Genomic DNA, 22680 nt, shown 5'->3' with positions numbered 1-22680 from the left:
CTGCCCCAACCTGCCGGCGGGATTCTTCGTTATGTCGGACGGTCAATGGGGTTTCCCATTGTGGGGCAGCCCCATGCCGTCGGGAAACCCCGATGGCGCCAGCAAAATGGAGAATTCCGCCGGCGGAGAATCCCACCCTGGGCGAAGTTACTGACACGTAGGCTGGAGGAGTGCCTCCCAAAGCTGAGATAATTGGGTCAGATAATCGGTGGGGAGAGGCGTGAATCCCACCCCACCGCTCCGACGCCGGGTGCCCAATTCTCCGCCGCATTTTTTTGGCGGGGGCGGCGATCACGTCGCGCCGGTCAGGGGCCGTTGTCAGTGCCCCCCCCGCGGCGATTCTCCAGGCCCTGATGGGCCGAGCGGCCGCCCGTTTTCGGCCTGTCCCACCAGCGTGAATTACACAAGGTCCTTACCGGCGGTACCTGGCTGTGAGGGCGGCCTGCGGAGTCCTCTTGGGGGCGCGGGGGGGGGGGCCACGGTGGCCTGGCCCGGATCGGGGCCCACCAATCTGTGGGCAGGCCTGTGCCGTGGGGGCACTCTTTCCCTCCGCGCCGGCCTCTGTAAAGATCCGCCATGGCCGGCGCCGAGAAGAAACCCCCTGCGTATGCGCAGGGATCACGCCAGCGGTTCTGCGCATGCGGCAGAACATGCTGGTGCTCCTGCGCATGCACCAACTCGCTCCGGCCAGCGCAGGCCCTTCGGCGCCAGTTGGCACGGTGCCAACCACTCCAGCACCGGCCTAGCCACTGAAGGTGCGGAGGATTTTGCACCTTCCGGGCGCCCCGCCGCCGGAGTGCTTCACGCCACTCCTCGGCGCCTGTACGGCCCGCCCCGCCAGATATTGGAGAATCCCGGCCAGGGAGTCAGGTAATAATAGTTTCATTGAGAATTTGGAGGCAGTTTCGCCAACACTTTGGGTTGGGGGCAGGGTCAAGGGAAATGCCGATTCGGGGGAACCACAGATTTGAGCCAGGGAAGTGGGATGGAGATTTTCGGAGATTGGAGGAGAAGGGGATTAAGACACTAAAAGATTTGTTTCTTAGGGGTCGGTTTGCAAGATTGAAGGAGTTGGGAGTGAAGTATGGGCTGGAGCAGGGGGAAATGTTTAGATAAATGCAGATTCGAGGTTTTGCCACGAAGGAGATACAGAGCTTCCCGGTGGAGCCGGCTTCCACATTGCTGGAGGAAGTGCTGATGACAGGGGGACTGGAGAAGAGGGTTGTGTCGGTGGTTTACGGAGCTATTTTGGAAGAGGAGAAGGCACCGCTGGAAGGGATCAAAGCAAAGTGGGAGGAAGAGGGAGAGGGTATGGAGGAGGGGTTCTGATGTGAGGTGCTCCGGAGAGTGAATGCCTCCACCTCATGCGTGCGGTTGGGGCTGATACAGCTGAAGGTGGTATATAGAGCACACTTCATAAGGGCGAGGATGAACCGGCTCTTTAAGGGGGTAGAAGATGTGTGTGAACGAAGAGGGGGGGGCCCGCAAACCACGTTCATATGTTTTAGTCCTGTTCAAAGCTGGAGGATCACCTACGGGCTGCTGTTTGGGGGCTTGGTGGGAGGATGGGATTGTTGTTGTTGGGGATTGACATTCGTTACTGCTTATTGTTTATTGTTGGTGGGTGTAAATTTGGGAGAAAATGTGAAAGAGGAGGAGAATAAAAATATTTTAAAAAATAACGTACGGAACAATCGAGATGGATAAAGGACAGCCTGTAGATATAGGGCGCGATTCTACGGTCACGCTGCGCCGGAAAAGCAGCTTGCCGCAGCGCAGCTTGGCTGGTGAAAGCCGGAAGACTCTGCTCCCAGAATCTACCTGTCTCGCAACGCCTCACGAGATTCAACACAATCTCGTGAGACGTTGCAATGCGAGGCAGTAAGCCTTCCTCTAATGTGCAGATTCCCTAGGTACCTGCAGTTTTGGGAGTCAACCCCTTCACCTCAGACACCTCAGGCGAGTCCCGTTTGGTACTGGGCCCCACAAAGAGGGACCAGTTGGAACAGCACTCGTGGGGGTCTCCAAGAGGACCGGAGGCCCCCAGCTGCATTCCCTTTGGGCAGGGTGCTGCTCTGGCAGTGCCCCTGCCAGCTGGAAGTGCCATCTGGACACCTTGGCAGTGGCAGGCTGGCACCCAGGTTGCACTGCCATTTTTGCGCGCATGCGATCGGGCCGGAATTGTTATGGCACAGAAGTAAGACATTTGGCCGATCCTGTCTGCACTGGCTCTTCAAATGAGCATTATGACTTTGTGCCATCTCCCTGCCTTTTCCCATACCCTTGCACATTATTTCTATTCAAGTAACCATCAAATGAATTCCCTCTTGAATGCCTCAATTGAACCTGCCTTCGCCACACTTCCAGGCAATGCATTCCAGACCCGAAAAACTCATTGTGTGAAAGTTTTTTTGTCACATCACATTTGTTTCTCTTGCAAATCACCTTAAATTTGTGCCCTCTTGATCTTGATTCTTTTACGAGCGGGAGCAGTTTCTCCCTAACTACTCTGTCCAACTCTATCATGATTTTAAACATTCTATCAAATCGTCTCTTATCCTTCTCTCCAAGAGAACAGTCCCAACCTCTCCAATCTTTCCTCATAACTGATGTTTCTCATCCCTGAAATCATAAACCTCTTCTGCACTCTATCAGATGCATTCAAATCCTTCCTATAATGTGGCGTTCAGAAATGTACACAATATTCCAGCTGAGGTCCAACTCGTGTCTTGTATAAGTTCAGCATAACCTCCTTACTCTTGTGCTCTGTGACCCAATTAATAAAACCCAGAATACTATATGCTTTATTAACTGCTCTCCACCTGTCCTGCCACCTTCAATTATCTATGCACATATACACCCAAATCCCTTGGCTCCTATACCCTTTAAGTGTTCATCTTATGAGAAAAGGTTAAGCAGGCCCACTTTATGGAATAAAAACTAAAACAGAAAATATTGGACAATCTCAGCAGGTCTGACAGCATCTGTGGAGAGAAAAGGGAGCTAACGTTTCGAGTCTGGATTACTCTTTGTCAAAGCTCTTTATGGAATGGAGCACCTCAACTGTACACAGCCACTTTAAATATTTGCCCCTCACCTCATTATGCAATGTGAGCTTCTTGTCTGAGCCTCTGCCTCTCAGCCACTCAATTCTGCACCTTTTTTTAACAGAAAATACGTTTCAAAGATTGATTTACTAGCCTGTTACTCAATCGCCTGGAAGTCTAAAGAGCTTTCAGAGAAGGGCTAGAAATAAGCTACCAATAAGTCATCAACTTTCATTGGATGGGTTGCAGAAGGCACGGTACATCTGTGTGAGTTTCACTAAATTTGGGAAGCAGCATTCCCAAGGAGTTTGTATGCAAATTATATTTAATTGGGTTATTTGAATTAGATTCTCACCACTAATGATGAGTTGTCTGCATTAGGCCCTTCCTGCCATGCACTGAATACTAGACTATTTTCGCTGTGGGTCTCTCACACCGGCATTACCCAGGCCAGCCCAACATCTTGTTTTCTCCAATGGCTCCACTAAATTCCATCCTTAGTGTGTATAGTGAGGAAGTCTTGTAGTGGGTAACTTCCCTGCCTCTGAGCCAGAAGCTCCCACTCAAGAACTTGATGGTCAAGGAAGGTACATTCAAAACTTAGCCATGCAAGTTGATTGTCAACTTGAAAATCCTCCCAATACACCTATGGCAGGTGGTAAGGGTGGAGGAGACCTCAGGTCAGCCACACTTGGTTGAGTGACACACCCTGGAATCGGGAAAGGCGATTGAGCGGGGAATCGGTCGTGAGGCCAAAACCGTGGCTAGCGCCGGGCGCCTGTCAGAATGCCATGCTCCAGTGCCTTGACAGCGCCGTCAATGCATTCTACTCTGCACGTACAGGGCCATCTTGTTGGCTGGGATGAGTATGTGTGGGGAGTGGATTGCTAGTATGTGACTGCGGCTTGTCAGCCAATCCTGACCCTGGCGAATCTGACACCATTTCACATTGGAATCGGTCATGTTCCACATGGCACCAGTTAAAACCCATTAACTGTTCCTGAATTGCTCCGAGAGCAGTGCCAATTTTGCAATTTTGTAGAAGTCCACCAATTCCGTCCCGGCGTCAGCACTTAGTCTCTGAAACGGAGAATCCCGCCCAATGTTATTTTGTGGTGACACTGGTGAGGCACCCCGGCATATGGGTAGATGATAAGTTTATCTCTATAATACTCCACCTGGAGGCTGAATTATGGCCAGAGCATTAGGGAAAGTGTAATTTTCCCCAATGAAAGGAGAAGAAAATTGGGTGAGAAAATGCCATGCCAAATTGTTCTTGTAGAACTCTTAAACTGTTAATTTGGGAGAAAGGCCTCAGAACAGATCAGGGAATGGTACACAGAAAAAACAAGGTAAAAAGTTTTACCCACTATGACAAAAATAGGTAATTTTTGTTTTAGAACATACCTCTTTGTGTTTTACATCTAATCTCCCATGGCTGTCCAAAGAGCCTCTTCTCAAAGATCCTTGTCCTTTGTGAAGAGTGAGCTGCAATCCTCTATCAATTTTTGGAACTAGTTCTGTATGTAACATTGATGCGGTACGAAGTTCTTGCAGATCATGGCCAGTGCTTAATAAACTAATTTCCTGGAGCAACTCAATTGGCTGGGTTTTTATTGAAATAACAGACAAGTGGTCTGAGATGAGTTCTGGATTTACTCTCAGTTGTGTATCTCGCTTATGTGGGACAATCTTCACAGGTACTACTTCCTCTTCAGACCCCCAAATTGTACCAATTGTGGCATCACTGAAAACTTCATGAAGCATATTCTCTGCTTCACTTGAAGTTGTATGTGATGTTTCAGTTGAAGAGTCTGATGTGTGCACTATTTTAGAGATTGTATGATCTGAAGTGATTATCATGGGAATTGGTAGTTCAGCATCAATACCTTTGCTTAACTTACTTGTGCTGGGGTGAGCAAATGAAGTTTTCCGTCGGGAGGAACTGGATAATTCAAGGTTACTTTTTAAAACATCGATAATATTTGTTGCAATCTTTTCTGAAAGCAAACTTATCTGAGAACGGCTTGTTATGTAGGATGGCGTGGTGAGGGATTTCTGTAAAAGTGTACCTGCAACATGTGAACAAATGCTAACCACATCTTCCTTTGACAATGCTTCAGTGAGTTCATCCAGTGAAAGGGAACTTCCACTAGAAAACTCAGTCCTATGTGCCGTTGCTGTTTGCTGTTGGATTGCCTTTTCATATCGAGCAATTTTGGAGCTTTGTGGAGCCTTGCTTGATAGTATATTACTTAGAACAGTTTGAACTAGATTATCTGCATCACTACTTATGCTTGAAGATGTGCCTTCTGTTGAAGAAGAAGAAGAAAGCTTTTTCTCTGCAAGTCTTCGTGAAATTGTAGAAGAGCTGATTTTTACAGAAGCTTGTAGTTTGGTAGGTTTTTGTTTCCTGCAATTTTCGTTGAAAAAAGCAATTTGTTTGTTATCTTTGTCAGATGATTCCGTAGATGAAGGTATATGCAGCGAGGATGTTGAAGACTCAGAGCTGCGTTTTAATTCTTGCATAACATCATAAACAATTTTTTCTGAAAGCAAATTTAACTGAGAAGAATGTAAAGTCTCACATGTTTTCTCAGATGGCTCAGGAAAAAATGATTCTATTATTTGTGAAAAAATGGAAACCAATGCTTCTGTTAACAATTCCTCAGACAAATCATCTAGTGCAACAGAACTTTCACGTGCTTCTAAAGACGACTGTTTTTCAGTAGGTATACTAGTCCATATATTATATAGAACTGTTTGAACTAGACTTTCTGCTTCACTGCTTCCCGTTGAATGAAGTGGTTCTTCAGTTGAAGAGACAGAAAGCTTTGTGTCGTCAAAATGTAGTGGACAAGTACAGGGTCCATCATACAAAGTTATCATTTTTGAATCTGGTGGCTCAATTGCTGACAATGTGCATATGCTCTCTTTGTCAGAAACCATTAATCGGCTGCTCTGTCCGCCAGAAAACTTGCAGACATCAGTATGCAAAGGCTCAAAAGCACAGACACCTGATGGCTCAAAACTACTTTCCAATCCTTGGTAAGTATTTGAAATAACTGTTTCTGAGAACAGATTTAACTGAGAAGTATTTGTACTTTGATCAGATATAACTTCTGGTTTTGGTAAGCCTGAATCTGAAACACGTGACAAAGTATTCATTCCTTCCATGCACAACATTTGATTGAGTCCATCAACTGAAATAAAGCTTTCATCATACCGTTGAGTGTCACAAACTGGTGCCATTGTAGCCCATGATGTTAGAGTCTCTTTTCGCGTTAATGGACATACTGTATCATAGCTAACATCATCAGGAGCTCTATACTCATTTTCCTTATCTTGACATACATATTGTGGTTGTGGCTTGTCGAACAATAAAGCCTGTTTTTTGCATTCCATAATTTTCTGTATTATCTCTTTTGTTACTAGTTCCAGGAAGAAATCCTGAAGTTCTCGTCTGGTAATATCATTTTTAAACCTATCTGCTTCTTTTGACCCACATAACTGGTTTAATTGACTCAGATATATACTATACTTTACATATTCAGTGATAGATTTTATCACATGTGGTAGCAATATTACATCAATATTTTCAGCCACTTTACCTGCTGAACAGGTGCATTTAGCATCTTGTTTCTTATATTCACAAACTGTTTTTGCATCTCCACAGATCCATGTTTCACCTGAATCAATCCGTGAGGGTAAGGAACATGTGTCAAATTCATCAATCATTCCAGAAAAATGTTTTTCAGCTCTTTGATCTGACAACGAATCAGAAGATTCAGAAACACCAGCATCTGAAAATTGATATTTATTTTTTTCTTCTAAGATGAACCGTACTAAATTACTTTCCAGATCATCATCGAGTGCAACATGTGCTTTAACAAATGGACATATTCCTTTTTCTTCATTTGATTCGTCGGACTTGAGTACTGAGTTAATAACATTTTCAATTAATGTTTCAGACATTTTTGTCAACCCAGATATACCTGGCTCATGATAACAGACTTCTGATGATTCCTCAGTCATACTATCTGCCATTGATGAAATACTACTTGAATATATTTTTTCACAAACAGACTCTTGAGGTATACTGAATGATATTTTCTTTTTACTTGTCTTTGAGCTACTAGATGAATGTTCACTACAGATTGTTGGTGCAGCAGTATCCTTTGAACTAACGTCGACAATTGACATTTCACTGATTGTTGTATGTGATTGGCTCAATTCATTTGCAGATGCAGGATAACTAATAACAGGTTCAATTTGTTCCAAAATAAATCTGACAAGGTCTACTGAAATTAAGTCAAAATACGATGCGACAACTTCTGTTCCAGCATCAGTTAATGCATTTTGTGAATCCACAGGCTTTTTGAGAACTACTTGATTTTGCATCAGTGGTTTCACAGAAAGAATTTTCTTGGCTTGTTCAGTGACATCATTTATAAAGTAAATTGAAGAAAGCATACTGGCAAAAGGATTAATTTGAACTGCTTTTTTGGGGGCGAACGGACAAGTGTCACCAACGTTTGAATCCTGAACTACAAATGAATCTTCCAAAGCATACTTCCTTTCTACCTCTGCAACAACTGCATTCACAAGTTCTTGAGAAACATCATTCACTTCGGTTTCAAGCGGTATGAAGCTCAATGTGGAATCTATCTTTTGAAGCAAAATGTCAATAGTTTTTGAAATAATATCTTGCAAAACGTCTGGAGTAATCATGGCCTCAAGATCCTTTATGTGCGAGGAAATTAGTTTTCTTTCGCCATCGATAATCTTTGTGATTTCCTGGGAAAACTTTTCATCACTTAAAAGCTGCTGTAAGGCAAACTTTATGAGTTCTTCCTTCATACGTCTTGCTGTGTCAGTTGTCTTCTGTTCTGTTAAATCTTTAGAACCAGAGACGAGCATCTCAGTTTTTGTTTGTAATATTTCATGAAGCCGGTTTGTGACTTGATCACCAAATGAGCTGCTGAGCTTTCTTCCCTCGGGTGGTGTTCTGGTTTGGTTAGTTCCTTGTCCTGATTCAGAATTAAGTTCTTTATAGGCTGTTAATGACTTCTTTATTTCATAATAAATAGCATTTAAGAAATCTGGTGAAGTTAGGCCTAGCTTACATGACTGAGACACCGAGCTTGCCATATCATTGAACAGTTTTGTAAAACACTCAGTGAAATCTGAAGTAGTATCTGATGTCTCTGATGATTTATCTGCACACAATTGTTCCTTGTCTAACTCAGGATTTTGTTCAAATGAATGTAGTGAAAGACCAATTACTTTTCTGATGTGGTCCAAAACATTTTTTGTAGTATCTTCTGAAACAAGGTCAAGGCAAGAATCACTTAATTCAGCACTGGATTTATCGTCAGTCAATGACGTTTCAGTATATCTCCGTTTTTGCCCTGTAACCATTTCTGAAATCTCACATTTAAGTTGAGTAGTAAGCAATTTTATTAATTTTTCATCAAAGGGGTCAAATGATTCTTGAACAGGTTTACCACCTTTTTGGTCATGTTTATCATCAAATGCATCCTGAGAAGATTTTTGATGCGGTTTACTTTGGACGGCAATTTTCTCTGTTTTCTCATCTTTTATTATCTTTATTTCTTTTACTTTTTGGAAAATTGGGAACTTTTCCACTTGATTAACGGGAGGTTTTTTTGAAACACTGGTCTTCTTTTTTGTGATAGTTTTTTTTGACTTTGGAATTGCTTCTGGCAAGCGTTCTGGTCTGTTTCCCAATTTTTGGCTTTCTGATGACAAGGATTTTGTGGGACTAATTGAAATCTTAGTCAACGATAATCTGCGTGGTTTGGACAGTTTTTTAATAATGGTACTTTGTGTGGGAATAGGAATGCCTGGAGATCTTTGAAATGTATCTTCTGAAGGTAACCTGGTTTCTTCCAACCGTGTTGACTTTCCTTTTACAGACACTTCAGTGGTGGGTGTTCGTGTTAGGTCCATTGCAGCCACACTTTCGTTTGACATCTGCATTTTACCTCCTAAAATATCAGTAATTGACTTCATTACTATGGTAAAAAGCTTCTCATAGTCTGATCCAGGTGATGTTGAGCTGAATGACATACCTTCCTTTGGCTTGGCATCACTGGGGTCAGCAGGGTGAGCTATTCCAATTTGTGAATCAGTTGTGATATGACTTTGGAACAGAAGACATTTTTTTAACAGGTTCCTAACTAGCTCTTCGGCAATTCCTGTTATTAACAATGACGATATCTGTGCATCACTGGGATGGTCTGAAACTGCTGTCACAGGTCTTTGTCCTGAATGGGACCTTCTAGTGTCAAGCTTTATATTTGATGAGGAAATGGAAGCATCTAAAATTACTTTCAGAACTTTGTTCACAATGTCATCTGAGACAATATTGATTTCTGGGCTCGATATCAACTTGTTTAATTTTGCTACTGTTGAAGGTGATTTTATCCATATCGAATCGATGTGTAATTTATTTGATGTGACAGCATCCGTTATTGCTTTTATTGCATAAAAAGCTTTGTCTTTCTGAGCAGAAGCTTCTGAGGCGGCCATGATAGGAGGCAGAATCTTATTTGTCATCAGATCAGCTTGTGACAAATTGATAGGCCTTTGTTTGTCAATTTTACTGAAAGAACCTTGAATCGAACTGGTGCTTCCCAAATCAATGTCACCTTTTTCTGTTGATGGAAAGAGATCAAATGTTTCAACCAATACATCGATAACTGTACTTGAAAACTCATTAAAATCAGTTAATCAAGTAGGATTAAGAACATTTCACAAACATTACTGTAGCAGATTAGCACCAACATACTCGATTAGTCTTCTTTGAACTTCAGGTAGTAAAATAAAACACAAAAATTAATCAGGTGTTTAAGAACGAAGTCTATGAAATGCATCTAGTTCAATGGAACATGTATACTTGGGACTGCTAAGTCAATCACATGCACTTAAAGTAGCAGTAGTCCTGGAAATTAGATTTATTTTAGCATTTTGTTGACAATAAAGCAGAATTTGTAGGGAGGTATTTGTATTATTTAAGCTATAGAAAATTATAGACAGTCTTTGATAAGTTATTAGAATTCATGATTAAGAAGAGAGTGATGTGGAGATGCCGGCGTTGGACTGGGGTGAGCACAGTACGAAGTCTTACAACACCAGGTTAAAGTCCAACGGGTTTGTTTCAATGTCACTAGCTTTCGGAGCGCTGCTCCTTCCTCAGGTGAATGAAGAGGTATACCTCTTCATTCACCTGAGGAAGGAGCAGTGCTCCGAAAGCTAGTGACATCGAAACAAACCTGTTGGACTTTAACCTGGTGTTGTAAGACTTCGTACTAAGAAGAGAGTGGCTGAGCACTATGGAGAAATAAGGGTTGGATATATAGAAGGTCACCATGGATTTCTCGAAGGTAACTCATGTCTAACAATCCTATAATAAAAGCAAAAGATTGCAGAAGCTGGAAATCTGGAATAAAAACAGAAAATGCTGTATAAACTCAACAGGTCTGGCAGCATCTATGGAGAGAGAAACAGAGTTAACATTTTGAATCTATATGACTCTGCTAACAATCCTAATTGAATTTTTTGAGACAGCTGAAGTAACAGACAGCAATCTATCCATATAGTCTATGTGGCCTTCCAGAAAGCAAAGATTTAATAAGGTTCCACATTAAAAATTTAAACTAAAATTAAAGCTCATGGAATTGAAAGCAAGTTATTGACCCAAGTTGGTGAATGAGTTCAATGGTAGAAAGCGGAAAGTGGGAATAATGGTTATGCACTCATATTGGAAGGAAGTGTCATTAGAACATGAAACTTAAATCCCTTTATTTTTTAAACCTTGAGTGCCAGAACTCAAGATCTCATTCCCTTTGAAAAGCAAGTTTATCAGAGAGGACATTGATCATGTCTGCGGCAATGGTAAGGTCAGCAACAAACATCCATGTGATTATCCTGCAGCAGCTCATCCTTCACTCAAAGCGAATGTGAGTGCATTGTCCTGTTTTTTAATCCACTGCCATGCACTAATTATCTCTACTTTATTTCACAGGCACCTTGTCAAGTGCCCAAGGCTCTCAACCAGCCAGGCCCTTAGCTCCAACCTCAAGGTTACCTCAGATGAAGAACCTGAGGACAGCACCTTTGAAGAATGTTTGAAGGATTTCTGGAGACTATAATTCTGCTGAGTCCAAGTCAGATAGATATCAAGCCTCCGGACTTAGTCTTAAATTAGTTACAGCAATCATGAGAACATCTCAAAGAAATATCAGTTGCATTCCTCAGATTTCGATGAACAATGCAGGAGTCTTTCCACCTTCAGTCAGAGGTAATAACGCTAGTATGCCAGTGCACTGAGCTCAACACAGGCAGTATGGCTGCCACCTTCAGGACCTTGGTCCAGGTCCTGCACTGCTGAAAAAGGTGCACTCCATCACTGCATGCATCGGTGGTACCCATGAGTGGCTATGCAAGAGGGATTCTTCACACCTCAATTTCACTCCAGCTACCCCCTATCCTCAAGGAGTTAGACAGGGACCCTTGGGCACTCACAGGGAGGAGGATCAGCAGCTGGGCACCCCAGAGCCATCCATCCAAAGGACTCTGGGGCTCTCCAGCCAATCCAAATCCCCTCTTCCTGTAACCCCATCACCTCCAGCTCGTCAAGCAGAGGAGGGTGCATCTGCCCTGCAGCAGGACCACCCAAAATATGCCAGGGCCCTCCTAGTCTGGGAGGATGCTTGCCAATGTCATTATTGACAACAGGGCAAAGCAGACCACAGGCTGCCTCAATCTCCACTGTGGATGTCAGGAAAGCACCAAGTAGAGTTAAGAAAGATTTAGGAGCACAATGGTGGCATGGATGTTCATATGCATATAATGTATGCAGCTGCATTGATTTCACATCTCTTGTGTTTGCTTCCTTTTTATGATGAGCTATGTTGCTGTCAATCAGGTATGATACCATGTTCCGTCCCCCCACTTATTGCAAATGTCACCAAAATAGGCCTCTCGTCAAAGTAGTGTGCTTCCATATCACCAGTGTCTGTGTATTTTACACATTATTCGCAACATCAGCGGTATCTTGAGCTTAATGCTAAGTGCGCTTGTGGAGCAAAACCTGTTCACATGCTTTGCAGTCATGCCATGTTTATTTTTGACTGTGTAAGATTGCGACAGAGGTGTTCTCCTACTTCATCTGCATTCTTGAAAAGTGAAGGTACAGGGTACAAGGAAATGCATGGACAAGGGTGATGTATCATAAAACTCCACATCCTTTATGTCTCTCAGCAGAGTTTTCATGACATGAGCACATACTCGGTGCTGCTGTCAGCCAACCGCATTTTGGACTTTCAAAGTGTACGTCTGCTAAGCTCACCAATAAATGGAGGGGCATAGTGCCACTTTGTGGTGAAGAAGCCCAGGCCCTCTCAGCCACATTATTGTCCTGGCACTTGAACGTTCAATCTTATCTTTCTCTCACCCTGTAGTTATGTGTCTTGCAGGGACAAGACTCTTGTCACAAACTAGGGATTCACCAGAGTGCAATGCTCCATTGTTTCAAATGGATCTCCTTGAGGAGCCTTGAAGGCATACAGTTACAATAACATTGAGGATCGACCAGCAGCTCCTGACCCTTATTGTGTGTTGTTGTGACTGGGATACTGGAGAGACGCTTGAAGAGACAACACCTTCTGATGTCAGATGCTGGAATGCCTCCTCCAGTTAGCACCTCATCTCACTAAGGACACATATTGCCAAGAGTGCATCATCCTTCAAAGGGTTAGGACAATATGATACTGATGTGTAACTATTCACTCTTGTATTGAAACATGGGCAAAATGAGATGAATTGCAACTGGAGTGCTCCATCTGACCCGTCCGAGCATTGGAATCATATTTTTGGAATCCCAAAGGTATCCTACACCAATCTCGCACAGAAGCCTGGTTGTACCTTTTCGCTGCAAGAGTCTCAGACTGCCGCACTGGTGTCATCAGCCACATCCTTTGCAGGTACCTTTTGTCACAGAGGTGACAGCCTTGGATCCTGTATTATCCTTGAAGATGTCAGGGATGTACTCAAGATGAATGACTCATGGATTCTTCCTGGGTATGTGGTACAAACCTGGAGAACAGTTCCTTGTGGTCGAAGATGAGTTGTACACATTGAGCAAGTGGTAGCCGTTCCAGTTTATGTATTGAAGTGTTTGTTGCCTGGGAGCTATTATGGCCACATGAGTTCAGTCAAATGCACTCTGCACCTGTGGGAATCTCAGCAAAGTCCATTCCTCGCTTGCTTGATCTCTGTCAAAGGTGACATAATTGTGGGCCTTGGCAAAAAGGGTATCTATGACCTCATGAATGTATTTGTACATGGACACTTGAAAGATCCGCAGTGGAGCCCTGGAATGAGCACTGATGGAGAAGTTTGAAGCGGCCATTACTTTCACAACCACCGGCAATGGATGCCGTCCCAGTCCCCATGGTGCCAATTCCTGGAGAATGTGGCAAATGTGAGTCACCAGTACCCTGGACATGCAGATCTGTCAGCAACACAGGTCCTCACTCATCTCCAAATAAGACATGTCAGTTTTGGCTTTGCGATCCACCTACGCACATCTCTGTGAGCCTCGAATCTTCCCCTGGGGCTCTCACTGGCAGAGCTTCCCATCATTTTAATTTTACACTGCACCGTCGCTGCAGGTTAGAAGGTGGTTGTGGTAAACCACTGTGTTCTGATATTAGAGGTTATACGGTAGAACCTGCACTACAGGTTCACCTGTGGCCCCTGCATGCTAGCTCCACCAAGGAGGCGGGGTATAAATATGCGTGGCGTCCAGCTCGCAGCCATTTCGCCAGCTGCTGTGGGAGGCCACACACCTGATATTAATAAAGCCTCGGTTTGGATTGAACTTCGTCTCCAGTCAAATTGATCGTGCCTCAATTTATTAGTATCAGATTCAGAAGATGGACCTCCGTATTAAACCAGATCGCCTGCAGCTGGATCCACACTCAAGCGACGCCAGAAAGGACTTCCAGCACTGGCTAGCTTGTTTTGAAGCGTATATCAACGCGGCGCCGACCCCTGTTCCAGACGCTCAGAAGATCCAGATATTGTACTCCAGACTCAGCTGCAAGTTTTCCCGCTGATCCAGGATGCGCCCAATTACGCTGATGCCATGACTCGACTCAAAGAAAATTATGAACAGAAAACGAACACGCTCTTCACCAGGCACGCGCTCGCAACTCGTACTCAACTACCTGGTGAGTCAATCGAGGACTTCTGGAGGGCCCTGATCACACTAGTTCGGGACTGTGACTGCCAGGACGTTACAGCTAAGGAGCACTCAGATCTCCTTATTCGGGACGCTTTTGTGACTGGGATTGGGTCTGATATTATCAGGCAGCGGCTCCTAGAAGGGGCCACGCGCAACCTCGCAGAGACTAAAACACTAGCGCTCTCCATGACGATTACCCTATACAATGTCCAGTTCTACGCCCCCAACCGCGCGGCCCACTCCTCCTACGCTTCATGGGCCCCACACGCAGCTGCCCCAGCGGGGCGCTACCCACCCAATATCCCCGGCTGGCACCGATGCTACTTTTGCGGCCAGCAAAAACACCCCCGCCAACGCTGCCCGGCCCACGCTGCCCTTTGTAAGGCCTGCGGGAAGAAGGGCCTGTTCGCTGTGGTGTGCCAGGCCCGTTCAGCGGCCGTGGTCGCCCCCCCCCCCCCCCCCAGACAGTGGACGTCGCCACCCTCCTCTCCTCCCCAGGCCATGTGCGACCAATGGGGGCCGCCACCTGCGCCTCCACGCAACACGTGCGTTTCATGGGCACCGCCATCTTGCTCCACCCCCGCAACGTGTGTTCCATGGGTGCCGCCATTTTGTAACCCCCACAATCTCTGGGCGCCGCCATCTTGTCCACCCCGCAGCACATGGACACCAATGGCATTCCAGGATCACTGCTCAACGGCCGCTTCACTACTCGAAGATCAACCACGGCTCACCTCCATGGCAATTGACCAGTCTTGGCCACATAACCTGACCAACGCATCCACCAGCGTGAAAGTCAACGGCCATGTGACCTACTGCCTACTGGACTCTGAGAGCACCGAGAGCTTTGTACACCCAAATACGGTAAGGCGCTGCTCCCTTAAGGTACACCCTACCAATCAAAAAATCTCCCTGGCCTCCGGATCCCATCGCGTAGCGATCCGGGGGTACTGCACGGTCACGCCCACAGTCCAAGGCGTAGAGTTCCACGGCTTTCGCCTCTACGTCCTCCCTAACCTCTGCGCTGCACTTATCCTCGGCCTGGACTTCCAGTGCAACCTCCAGAGCCTGACCCTTAAATTCGGTGGACCCTTACCACCCCTCACTGTGTGCGGCCTCGCGACCCTAAAGGTCGATCCTCCTTCCCTCTTTGTCAATCTAACTCCAGATTGCAAACTCGTCGCCACCAGGAACAGATGGTACAGCACCCAGGATAAGGCCTTCATCAGGTCCGAGGTCCAGCGGCTGCTTCGGGAAGGCATCATCGAGGCCAGCAACAGCCCCTGGAAAGCTCAAGTGGTAGTGGTTAAATCTGGGGAGAAAAACCGAATGGTCGTGGACTACAGCCAGACCATCAACAGGTACACGCAGCTCGACGCGTACCCCCTCCCACACATATCTGACATGGTTAACCAGATTGCACAGTACTGGGTCTTCTCAACGGTGGACCTGAAATCCACCTACCACCAGCTTCCCATCCGTAAATCGGACCACCCGTACACCGCCTTCGAGGCAGACGGCCAACTATATCACTTCCTTAGGGTCCCCTTCAGCGTCACCAACGGGGTTTCGGTCTTCCAAAGGGAGATGGACCGAATGGTCGACCGGTATGGTTTGCGGGCCACGTTTCCGTACTTAGACAATGTGACCATCTGCGGCCATGACCAGCAGGACCACGACGCCAACCGTGCTAAGTTTCTCCGCACCGCCACTCTCCTCAACCTCACGTATAACAAGGAGAAGTGTGTGTTCCGCACAAACCGCTTAGCCATCCTCAGCTACGTGGTCCAGAACGGAGTTCTGGGGCCCAATCCCGACCGCATGCGCCCCCTCATGGAGCTCCCCCTCCCCCACTGCCCCAAGGCCCTCAAACGTTGCCTGGGGTTCTTCTCATAATTACACGCAGTGGGTCCCAAACTATGCGGACAAGGCCCGCCCACTCATACAGTCCACTCACTTCCCCCTGACGGCCGTGGCCCAATAGGCCTTCGCCCGGATCAGAGCTGATATTGCCAAAGCTGGAATGCAAGCCGTAGACGAAACACTTCCATTCCAAGTAGAAAGCGACGCATCGGACATCGCCCTTGCCGCCACCCTCAATCAGGCAGGCAGGCCCGTGGCATTCTTTCCCCGCACCCTTCATGCCTCTGAAATTCGGCACTCGTCCATCGAAAAAGAAGCCCAGGCTATCGTTGAGGCTGTGCGACATTGGAGGCATTACCTGGCCAGCAAGAGATTTACTCTCCTCACTGACCAACGGTCGGTACCCTTCATGTTCAACAACACACAGCGAGGCAAGATCAAAAATGATAAAAATCTTGCGGTGGAGGATCGAGCTCTCCACCTATAATTACGAGATTAAGTATCACCCTGACAAATTCAATGAGCCCCCAGATGCCCTATCCCGAGGTACATGAGCCAGCGCACAGGTTGACCAACTCCGGACCCTGCACGACAGCCTTTGTCACCCAGGGGTCACTCGGTTGTACCATTTCATTAAGGCTTGAAATTTGCCCTACTCCTTCGAGGAAGTAAGGACAATCACCAGGGACTGCCAGGTCTGTGCAGAGTGCAAGCCGCACTTCTACCGGCTGGACCGCGCGTACCTGGTGAAGGCCTCCCGCCCCTTTGAACGCCTCAGCGTGGATTTCAAAGGCCCCCACCCCTCCTCCGATAGACACACATATTTCCTCAGTGTGATCGATGAATACTCCCGGTTTCCCTTCGCCATCCCATGCCCCGACATGACGTCTGCCACCGCCATTAAAGCCCTTAATTCTATCTTCACTCTGTTCGGCTTCCCCGCCTACATCCACAGTGACAGGGGATCCTCATTCATGAGTGATGAGCCACGTCAGTTCCTGCTCAGCAGGGGTATCGCCTCCAGCAGAACGACGAGCTACAACCCCCGGGGAAATGGACAGGTAGAAAGGGAGAATGGGACGGTATGGAGGGCCGTCCAGCTGGCCCTGCGGTCCAGGAATCTCCCGGCCTCCCGCTGGCAAGAGGTCCTCCCTGATGCACTACATTCCATTCGCTCACTACTCTGCACTGCCACTAACAGTACACCATATGAACGTCTTTTTGCCTTCCCCAGGATGTCCACATCCAGGGTATCGGTCCCAACTTGTCTTATAGCTCCGGGAACCGTGCTTCTCCGTAAACATGTGCGGCTCCACAAGGCGGGTCCATTGGTGGAGAGGGGCACCTACTCCACGCAAACCCACAGTACGCCTACGTGGCGTTCCCCGACGGCCGCCATGATACCGTCTCCGTCAGGGACCTGGCACCAGCAAGTTCCACCCCCACACCACCCCCATCGCCCTCGGCGCCACCCTCCCCTCCCCTGCTGCTCCCATCACCTCCCCTCGGACCGTCCGTCCTCCCCCTGCCCACGCCTGTCGATGAAGAGGATTTCGGCACGCTCCTGGAGTCAACTTCGACCACGACAGCGCCCACATCGCCGTCACCACTTCGCCGATCTCAAAGAACCATCAAGGCACCGGACCGGCTGAACCTCTGATCGGCCCGCCGGATGCCAAGGGACATTTTTTTTGCTGCTCTGTAAATATTAAAATTTCTAATTGTATATAGTTATCCACCACCCTCGCCGGACTCAATTTTAACAGGGGGGTGAATGTGGTAAACCACTGTGTTCTGATATTAGAGGTTGTACGGTAGAACCTGCACTACAGGTTCACCTGTGGCCCCTGCATGCTAGCTCCGCCCAGGAGGCGGGGTATAAATATGCGTGGCCTCCAGCTCGCAGCCATTTCGCCAGTGGGAGGCCACACATCTGATATTAATAAAGCCTCGGTTTGGATTGAACTTCGTCTCCAGTCAAATTGATCGTGCCTCAGTGGTGCAGAATTCTCACTGCTGGATCAACTTGGAACTTTCCTATACGAGTATGGGGAAAACCCCTCCTATCGACCCAGAGCAGCTTTGTGTTCAAGTTTCCCTTCCATAGGCCTTCCCATCCACTCCCTGTATCCCTTGATCCATCATTCTTTTGGTGCATGTCCATTTATTAGCTCATGAATGTTTTGAAGTGGATGTGCCTATGTCTCTTATGGACCTGACCCATCCCCATCTTGAGGCCACTTACACTGTTCAACATATAATACTCCCACCCCCACCCTCCCCCAGTCACATGTCTGAGTCGAACCTTGCCCACTCAACCCCCAGGCCGAGCCCTGGAGCCTTTTCTACCTTGTGAGGTCAAATGCACCCCCTCCCCTCAACTAGAAAAGCCCCAGCCCTGCAGCTTCTCCTGCCTCAGGCCAATTCCTCCCCCCCCCTTCGCTAGTACAGCCAAAACCCTGCAGCACACTTAAAAGCCGCTGGTTGGGTAGCTAGAAACTTGCCTGTGACAATCTCTGAAAATGATGTGTTGCTCCCTGCGAAGTCTGATGCTGATTCCCGCAAGCACTGCATGATGCAAGGTAGACAAACTAACCTTGAAATGAGGAGCACTGTGAAGGTTGTCAAGTCCATGTTGCTTATGTACCATTATGGAATACTTCATTCTAACTGCACGCCAACATGTCCAGATGATCCAGCATGGGGCAATGAATCCGGTGAGGTGTCCTTATAATTGTTGTGTTCTGTGGCACCCCTGATCATGAAGACACGCACAGAACATATATGTGTTCAACCAGAACAATTATTTATTATTAAACACGTGGGTAGGTAACCACCAGATCTATGTACAAACAAAATTATTCAAGTTCCTGGAGAACTTGAGTGCGACTGTCCTACTATCCGTCCTGCCGAGTTGTATCAATCACATGATGCATGTCTGGTGCCACCCACCGGCGCGAGGTCATACCTGTGATTACATGCGCTGATCAACCGCTTTATACATTTGTACAGTTATATATATTTATACACAGACATGCACGCATGCATATCACACATCCCCCTTCCTTTGGAGATAAGAGTATTTACAAACAAATTTTCTGGACATTCTGTTACACATTCAGTCTCTCAGGCTTGCGCCTTTGTCATGCGAGAGTGCCTTTAAGAACTAGATGTTTAAGCAATGTACCTTTAAGAAAACAGTGATGTCATAGAGTGGGTGAAGCTCAGCTCAGTTCAGCCATTTTGCAGTTTTGAAAAGTGCCTGGCTGGTTTTGCTGAGAGCAGTTTAAAAGTGCCTGGCTGTTTTGCTGTGAGCTGATTAAAAGGGGAAAGTCAGTTTGAGACAGCAGCTTGAGAAGTTCTGGTTTGCTGTGAGTTGCCCGAAGAGAGAAGCCAGTTTTGAAAAGAGCTGGGTGTGTGTCTGTGTTTTGCAGTTTGCAGGAAGAAAGCAAGGTGCTGGAGCTGAAGTCAACCAAGCTAATATGTCTCTGCCATTCTACAGAAAATATATATATCCTTTAACCTGATGTGATACTGTTTAAAGGTGTTAAGTCTCTTGGAAGTTTGAAGGAATATTTTTAGGAATTATTTACTGTTGCATATTTTCTGAGTTATCTTTGAAGAAAGGGGTGTTAAGAGATCCAATGTTTATTTAAGATGTTAAGTTGAGTTCATGGAATAAACAGTGTTTTGTGTTTAAAAACCCACGTGTCCATAATTGCAATCCCACATCTAGGGAAAAAGCCGTGTGCTAGGAAAAGCAACGCATCCATTAAAGGGAGAGGTTGGTTGAACTCCACGAGGAAAGGAGAAAAGAAAGAATAGCCCTAGCAGAACAAAAAGAAAAAGAAAGGGAGATACAAATCAGGGAAAAAGATAAAGAGAGGGAGTTTGAACTTCAGAAAATGGCCATGAAACATGACAATCAGTTATAAATTGGCAGATGTAAAGGGAAACGTACAGTTGGATGATAGTGATGAGGATAGTGAGAAAGAGCGTCATAGTCGAAGGCTTGGTGGGAATCTATTTAAAAATGTCCAAGCATTGCCAAGGTTTGACGAGAAGGAAGTGGAAGCCTTTTTCATTTCATTTGAGAAGGTAGCTAAACAAATGAAATAGCCACAGGACATGTGGGTGTTACTGATTCAAACAAAGCTGGTAGGTAGAGCTAGTGAAGTGTTTGCATCACTACCGGAGGAGGTATCTGGAACGTATGAGGAGGTGAAAAAATCCATCTTAAGTGCCTATGAGCTAGTGCCTGAAGCTTACAGACAAAGGTTTAGAAATTTAAGGAAATAATTTGGTCAAACATACATGGAGTTTGAAAGGCTCAAACAGAGTAATTTTGATAGGTGGATAAGGGCTTTGAAAATAGACCAAACTTATGAAGCTCTCAGAGAAATTATACTTTTGGAGGAGTTTAAAAATTCAATTCCTGATGTAGTGAGAACTCATGTGGAAGAACAGAGGGTTAAAACTGCGAGATTAGCAGCAGAAAGGGCAGATGATTATGAATTAGTTCATAAATCAAAGACTGGATTCCAACATCAGTTTCAGCCGGTGAGGGATAGAAACTGGGGACATGAGAAATACTCAAGTGGTAAAGGTAAAGGTGATCTGATGGGAGACAATAAAGAGAGTGTACCTCAGATTAAAAAAGAAATCCAGGAGGGTGGAAAAGAAATGAAAAGTTTCAGATGTTTTCACTGTAATAAACTAGGCCATGTAAAGTCACAGTGTTGGTGGTTGAAGAAAAGCACTGGGAAGGCTGATGTGGTAAAACAGGATAAGACAGTGGGGTTTGTTAGAGTGGTAAAGGAAAGCCCAAGGGAAGCGAAGGAGGTGCAAACGATTGTAGAGCCTGTTCAAGAAGTAATTGTTAAGAAGGTGCCAGATGTCTTTAAAGAATTTACTTGTGTGGGTAAAGTTTACTCCTGTGTATCAGGAGGAGCAGGTAAAGAAGTCACAATTTTAAGAGATACAGGGGTTAGTCAATCTTTAATGGTAAGAGATGAGGAATTATGTAGTTTGGGAAGAATGTTGCCAGAAAAGGTGGTGATATGTGGAATTCAGGGTGAGAGGAGTAGCGTTCCATTATATAAGGTAAGGTTGGAAAGTCCAGTGAAGAGTGGTGAAGTGGTAGTAGGAGTAATAGATAAACTATCTTGTCCAGGAATACAGTTTATCTTGGGTAATAATATAGCTGGATCGCAGGTGGGAGTGATGCCTACTGTGGTTGATAAGCCAGTGGAAAATCAGTCAACTGAAGTGTTGAAGGACGAATATCCTGGGATTTTTCTGGATTGTGTAGTAACGAGGTCGCAAAGTCACAGTTTAAGACAAGAGGTTAAATCAAAGAGTGAAGATGAAGTTGAAGTGCAATTATCAGAAACGATTTTTGATCAGATGGTTGAAAAAGAACAAGAACAGGTGGAGGATGAGGCGGATATTTTTAGTTCAGGAAAATTGGCGGAGTTACACAGAAAGATGTAGAAATAAAACGGATATATCAGAAAGCATATACGGAAGAGGAATCTGAGAGTATACCAGAGTGTTATTACTGTAAAAATGATGTCTTGACGAGAAAATGGAGACCTGTACATATGCAGGCGGATGAAAAGTGGGCAGAAGTTCATCAAGTACTATTGCCGGTAGGGTATAGAAAGGAAGTGTTGCGAGCTGCACATGAGGTACTAGTGGGAGGTCATTTGGGAATAAGGAAAACTCAAGCTAAAATCCAGAAAAATTTTTTTGCCCTGGACTACATAAAGATGTAGTTACATTTTGTCAATCATGTCACACATGTCAAGTGATAGGGAAACCTCAAGCAGTGATAAAACCAGCGGCCTTAATACCCATTCCAGCATTTGAGGAACCTTTTACAAGGGTCCTAATCGATTGCGTAGGACCGCTTCCTAAAACAAAAAGTGGGGATCAATATCTTTTGACTGTAATGGATGTGTCTTATAGGTTTCCAGAGGCCATTCCAGTACATAATATTACAGCTAAAAGGATTGTGGAGGAGTTACTTAAATTCTTTACTAGATATGGACTACCCACAGAAATTCAATCGGATCAAGGAACAAATTTTACTTCAAAGTTATTCAAAGAAGCTATGGATAGCTTGGGAATAAAACAATTTAAATCAACTGCGTACCATCCAGAATCGCAGGGAGCGTTAGAAAGGTGGCATCAGACATTAAAGACAATGTTGAGGGCGTATTGTCAAGACTATCCAGAGGATTGGGATAAAGGAATTCCATTCGTATTGTTTGCAATTAGGGATGAACCTAATGAGTCTACCAAATATAGTCCTTTTGAACTAATTTTTGGTCATGAGGTAAGAGGACCACTTAAATTGACTAAGGAAAAATTGGTGGGTGAAAAATCGGAAATTACACTATTGGATTACGTGTCAAATTTTATGGAACGATTAAATAGGGCAGGTGAATTGGCTGGACAACATTTGAAAGTTGCACAAAATGTGATGAAACG

At 45.5% G+C, this 22680-nt stretch overlaps 1 protein-coding gene across 1 annotated transcript in view; it reads right to left on the bottom strand.

Moving 5' to 3' along the window:
* LOC140421029 (uncharacterized) overlaps positions 1-22680 on the bottom strand; it is a 278045-nt gene that overhangs the window by 129056 nt on the left and 126309 nt on the right. Inside the window, exon 12 of the mRNA XM_072505325.1 lies at positions 4455-9727. Coding sequence (XP_072361426.1) covers positions 4455-9727 — 5273 coding nt within the window. The remainder of the gene's footprint in view (positions 1-4454; positions 9728-22680) is intronic.

The sequence above is a fragment of the Scyliorhinus torazame genome, chromosome 5 (assembly GCF_047496885.1).
Source record: "Scyliorhinus torazame isolate Kashiwa2021f chromosome 5, sScyTor2.1, whole genome shotgun sequence".
NCBI lineage: Eukaryota > Metazoa > Chordata > Chondrichthyes > Carcharhiniformes > Scyliorhinidae > Scyliorhinus > Scyliorhinus torazame.
The sequence above is the reverse complement of the archived record's forward strand: the minus strand, read 5'-3'. Positions and strand labels throughout refer to the sequence as shown.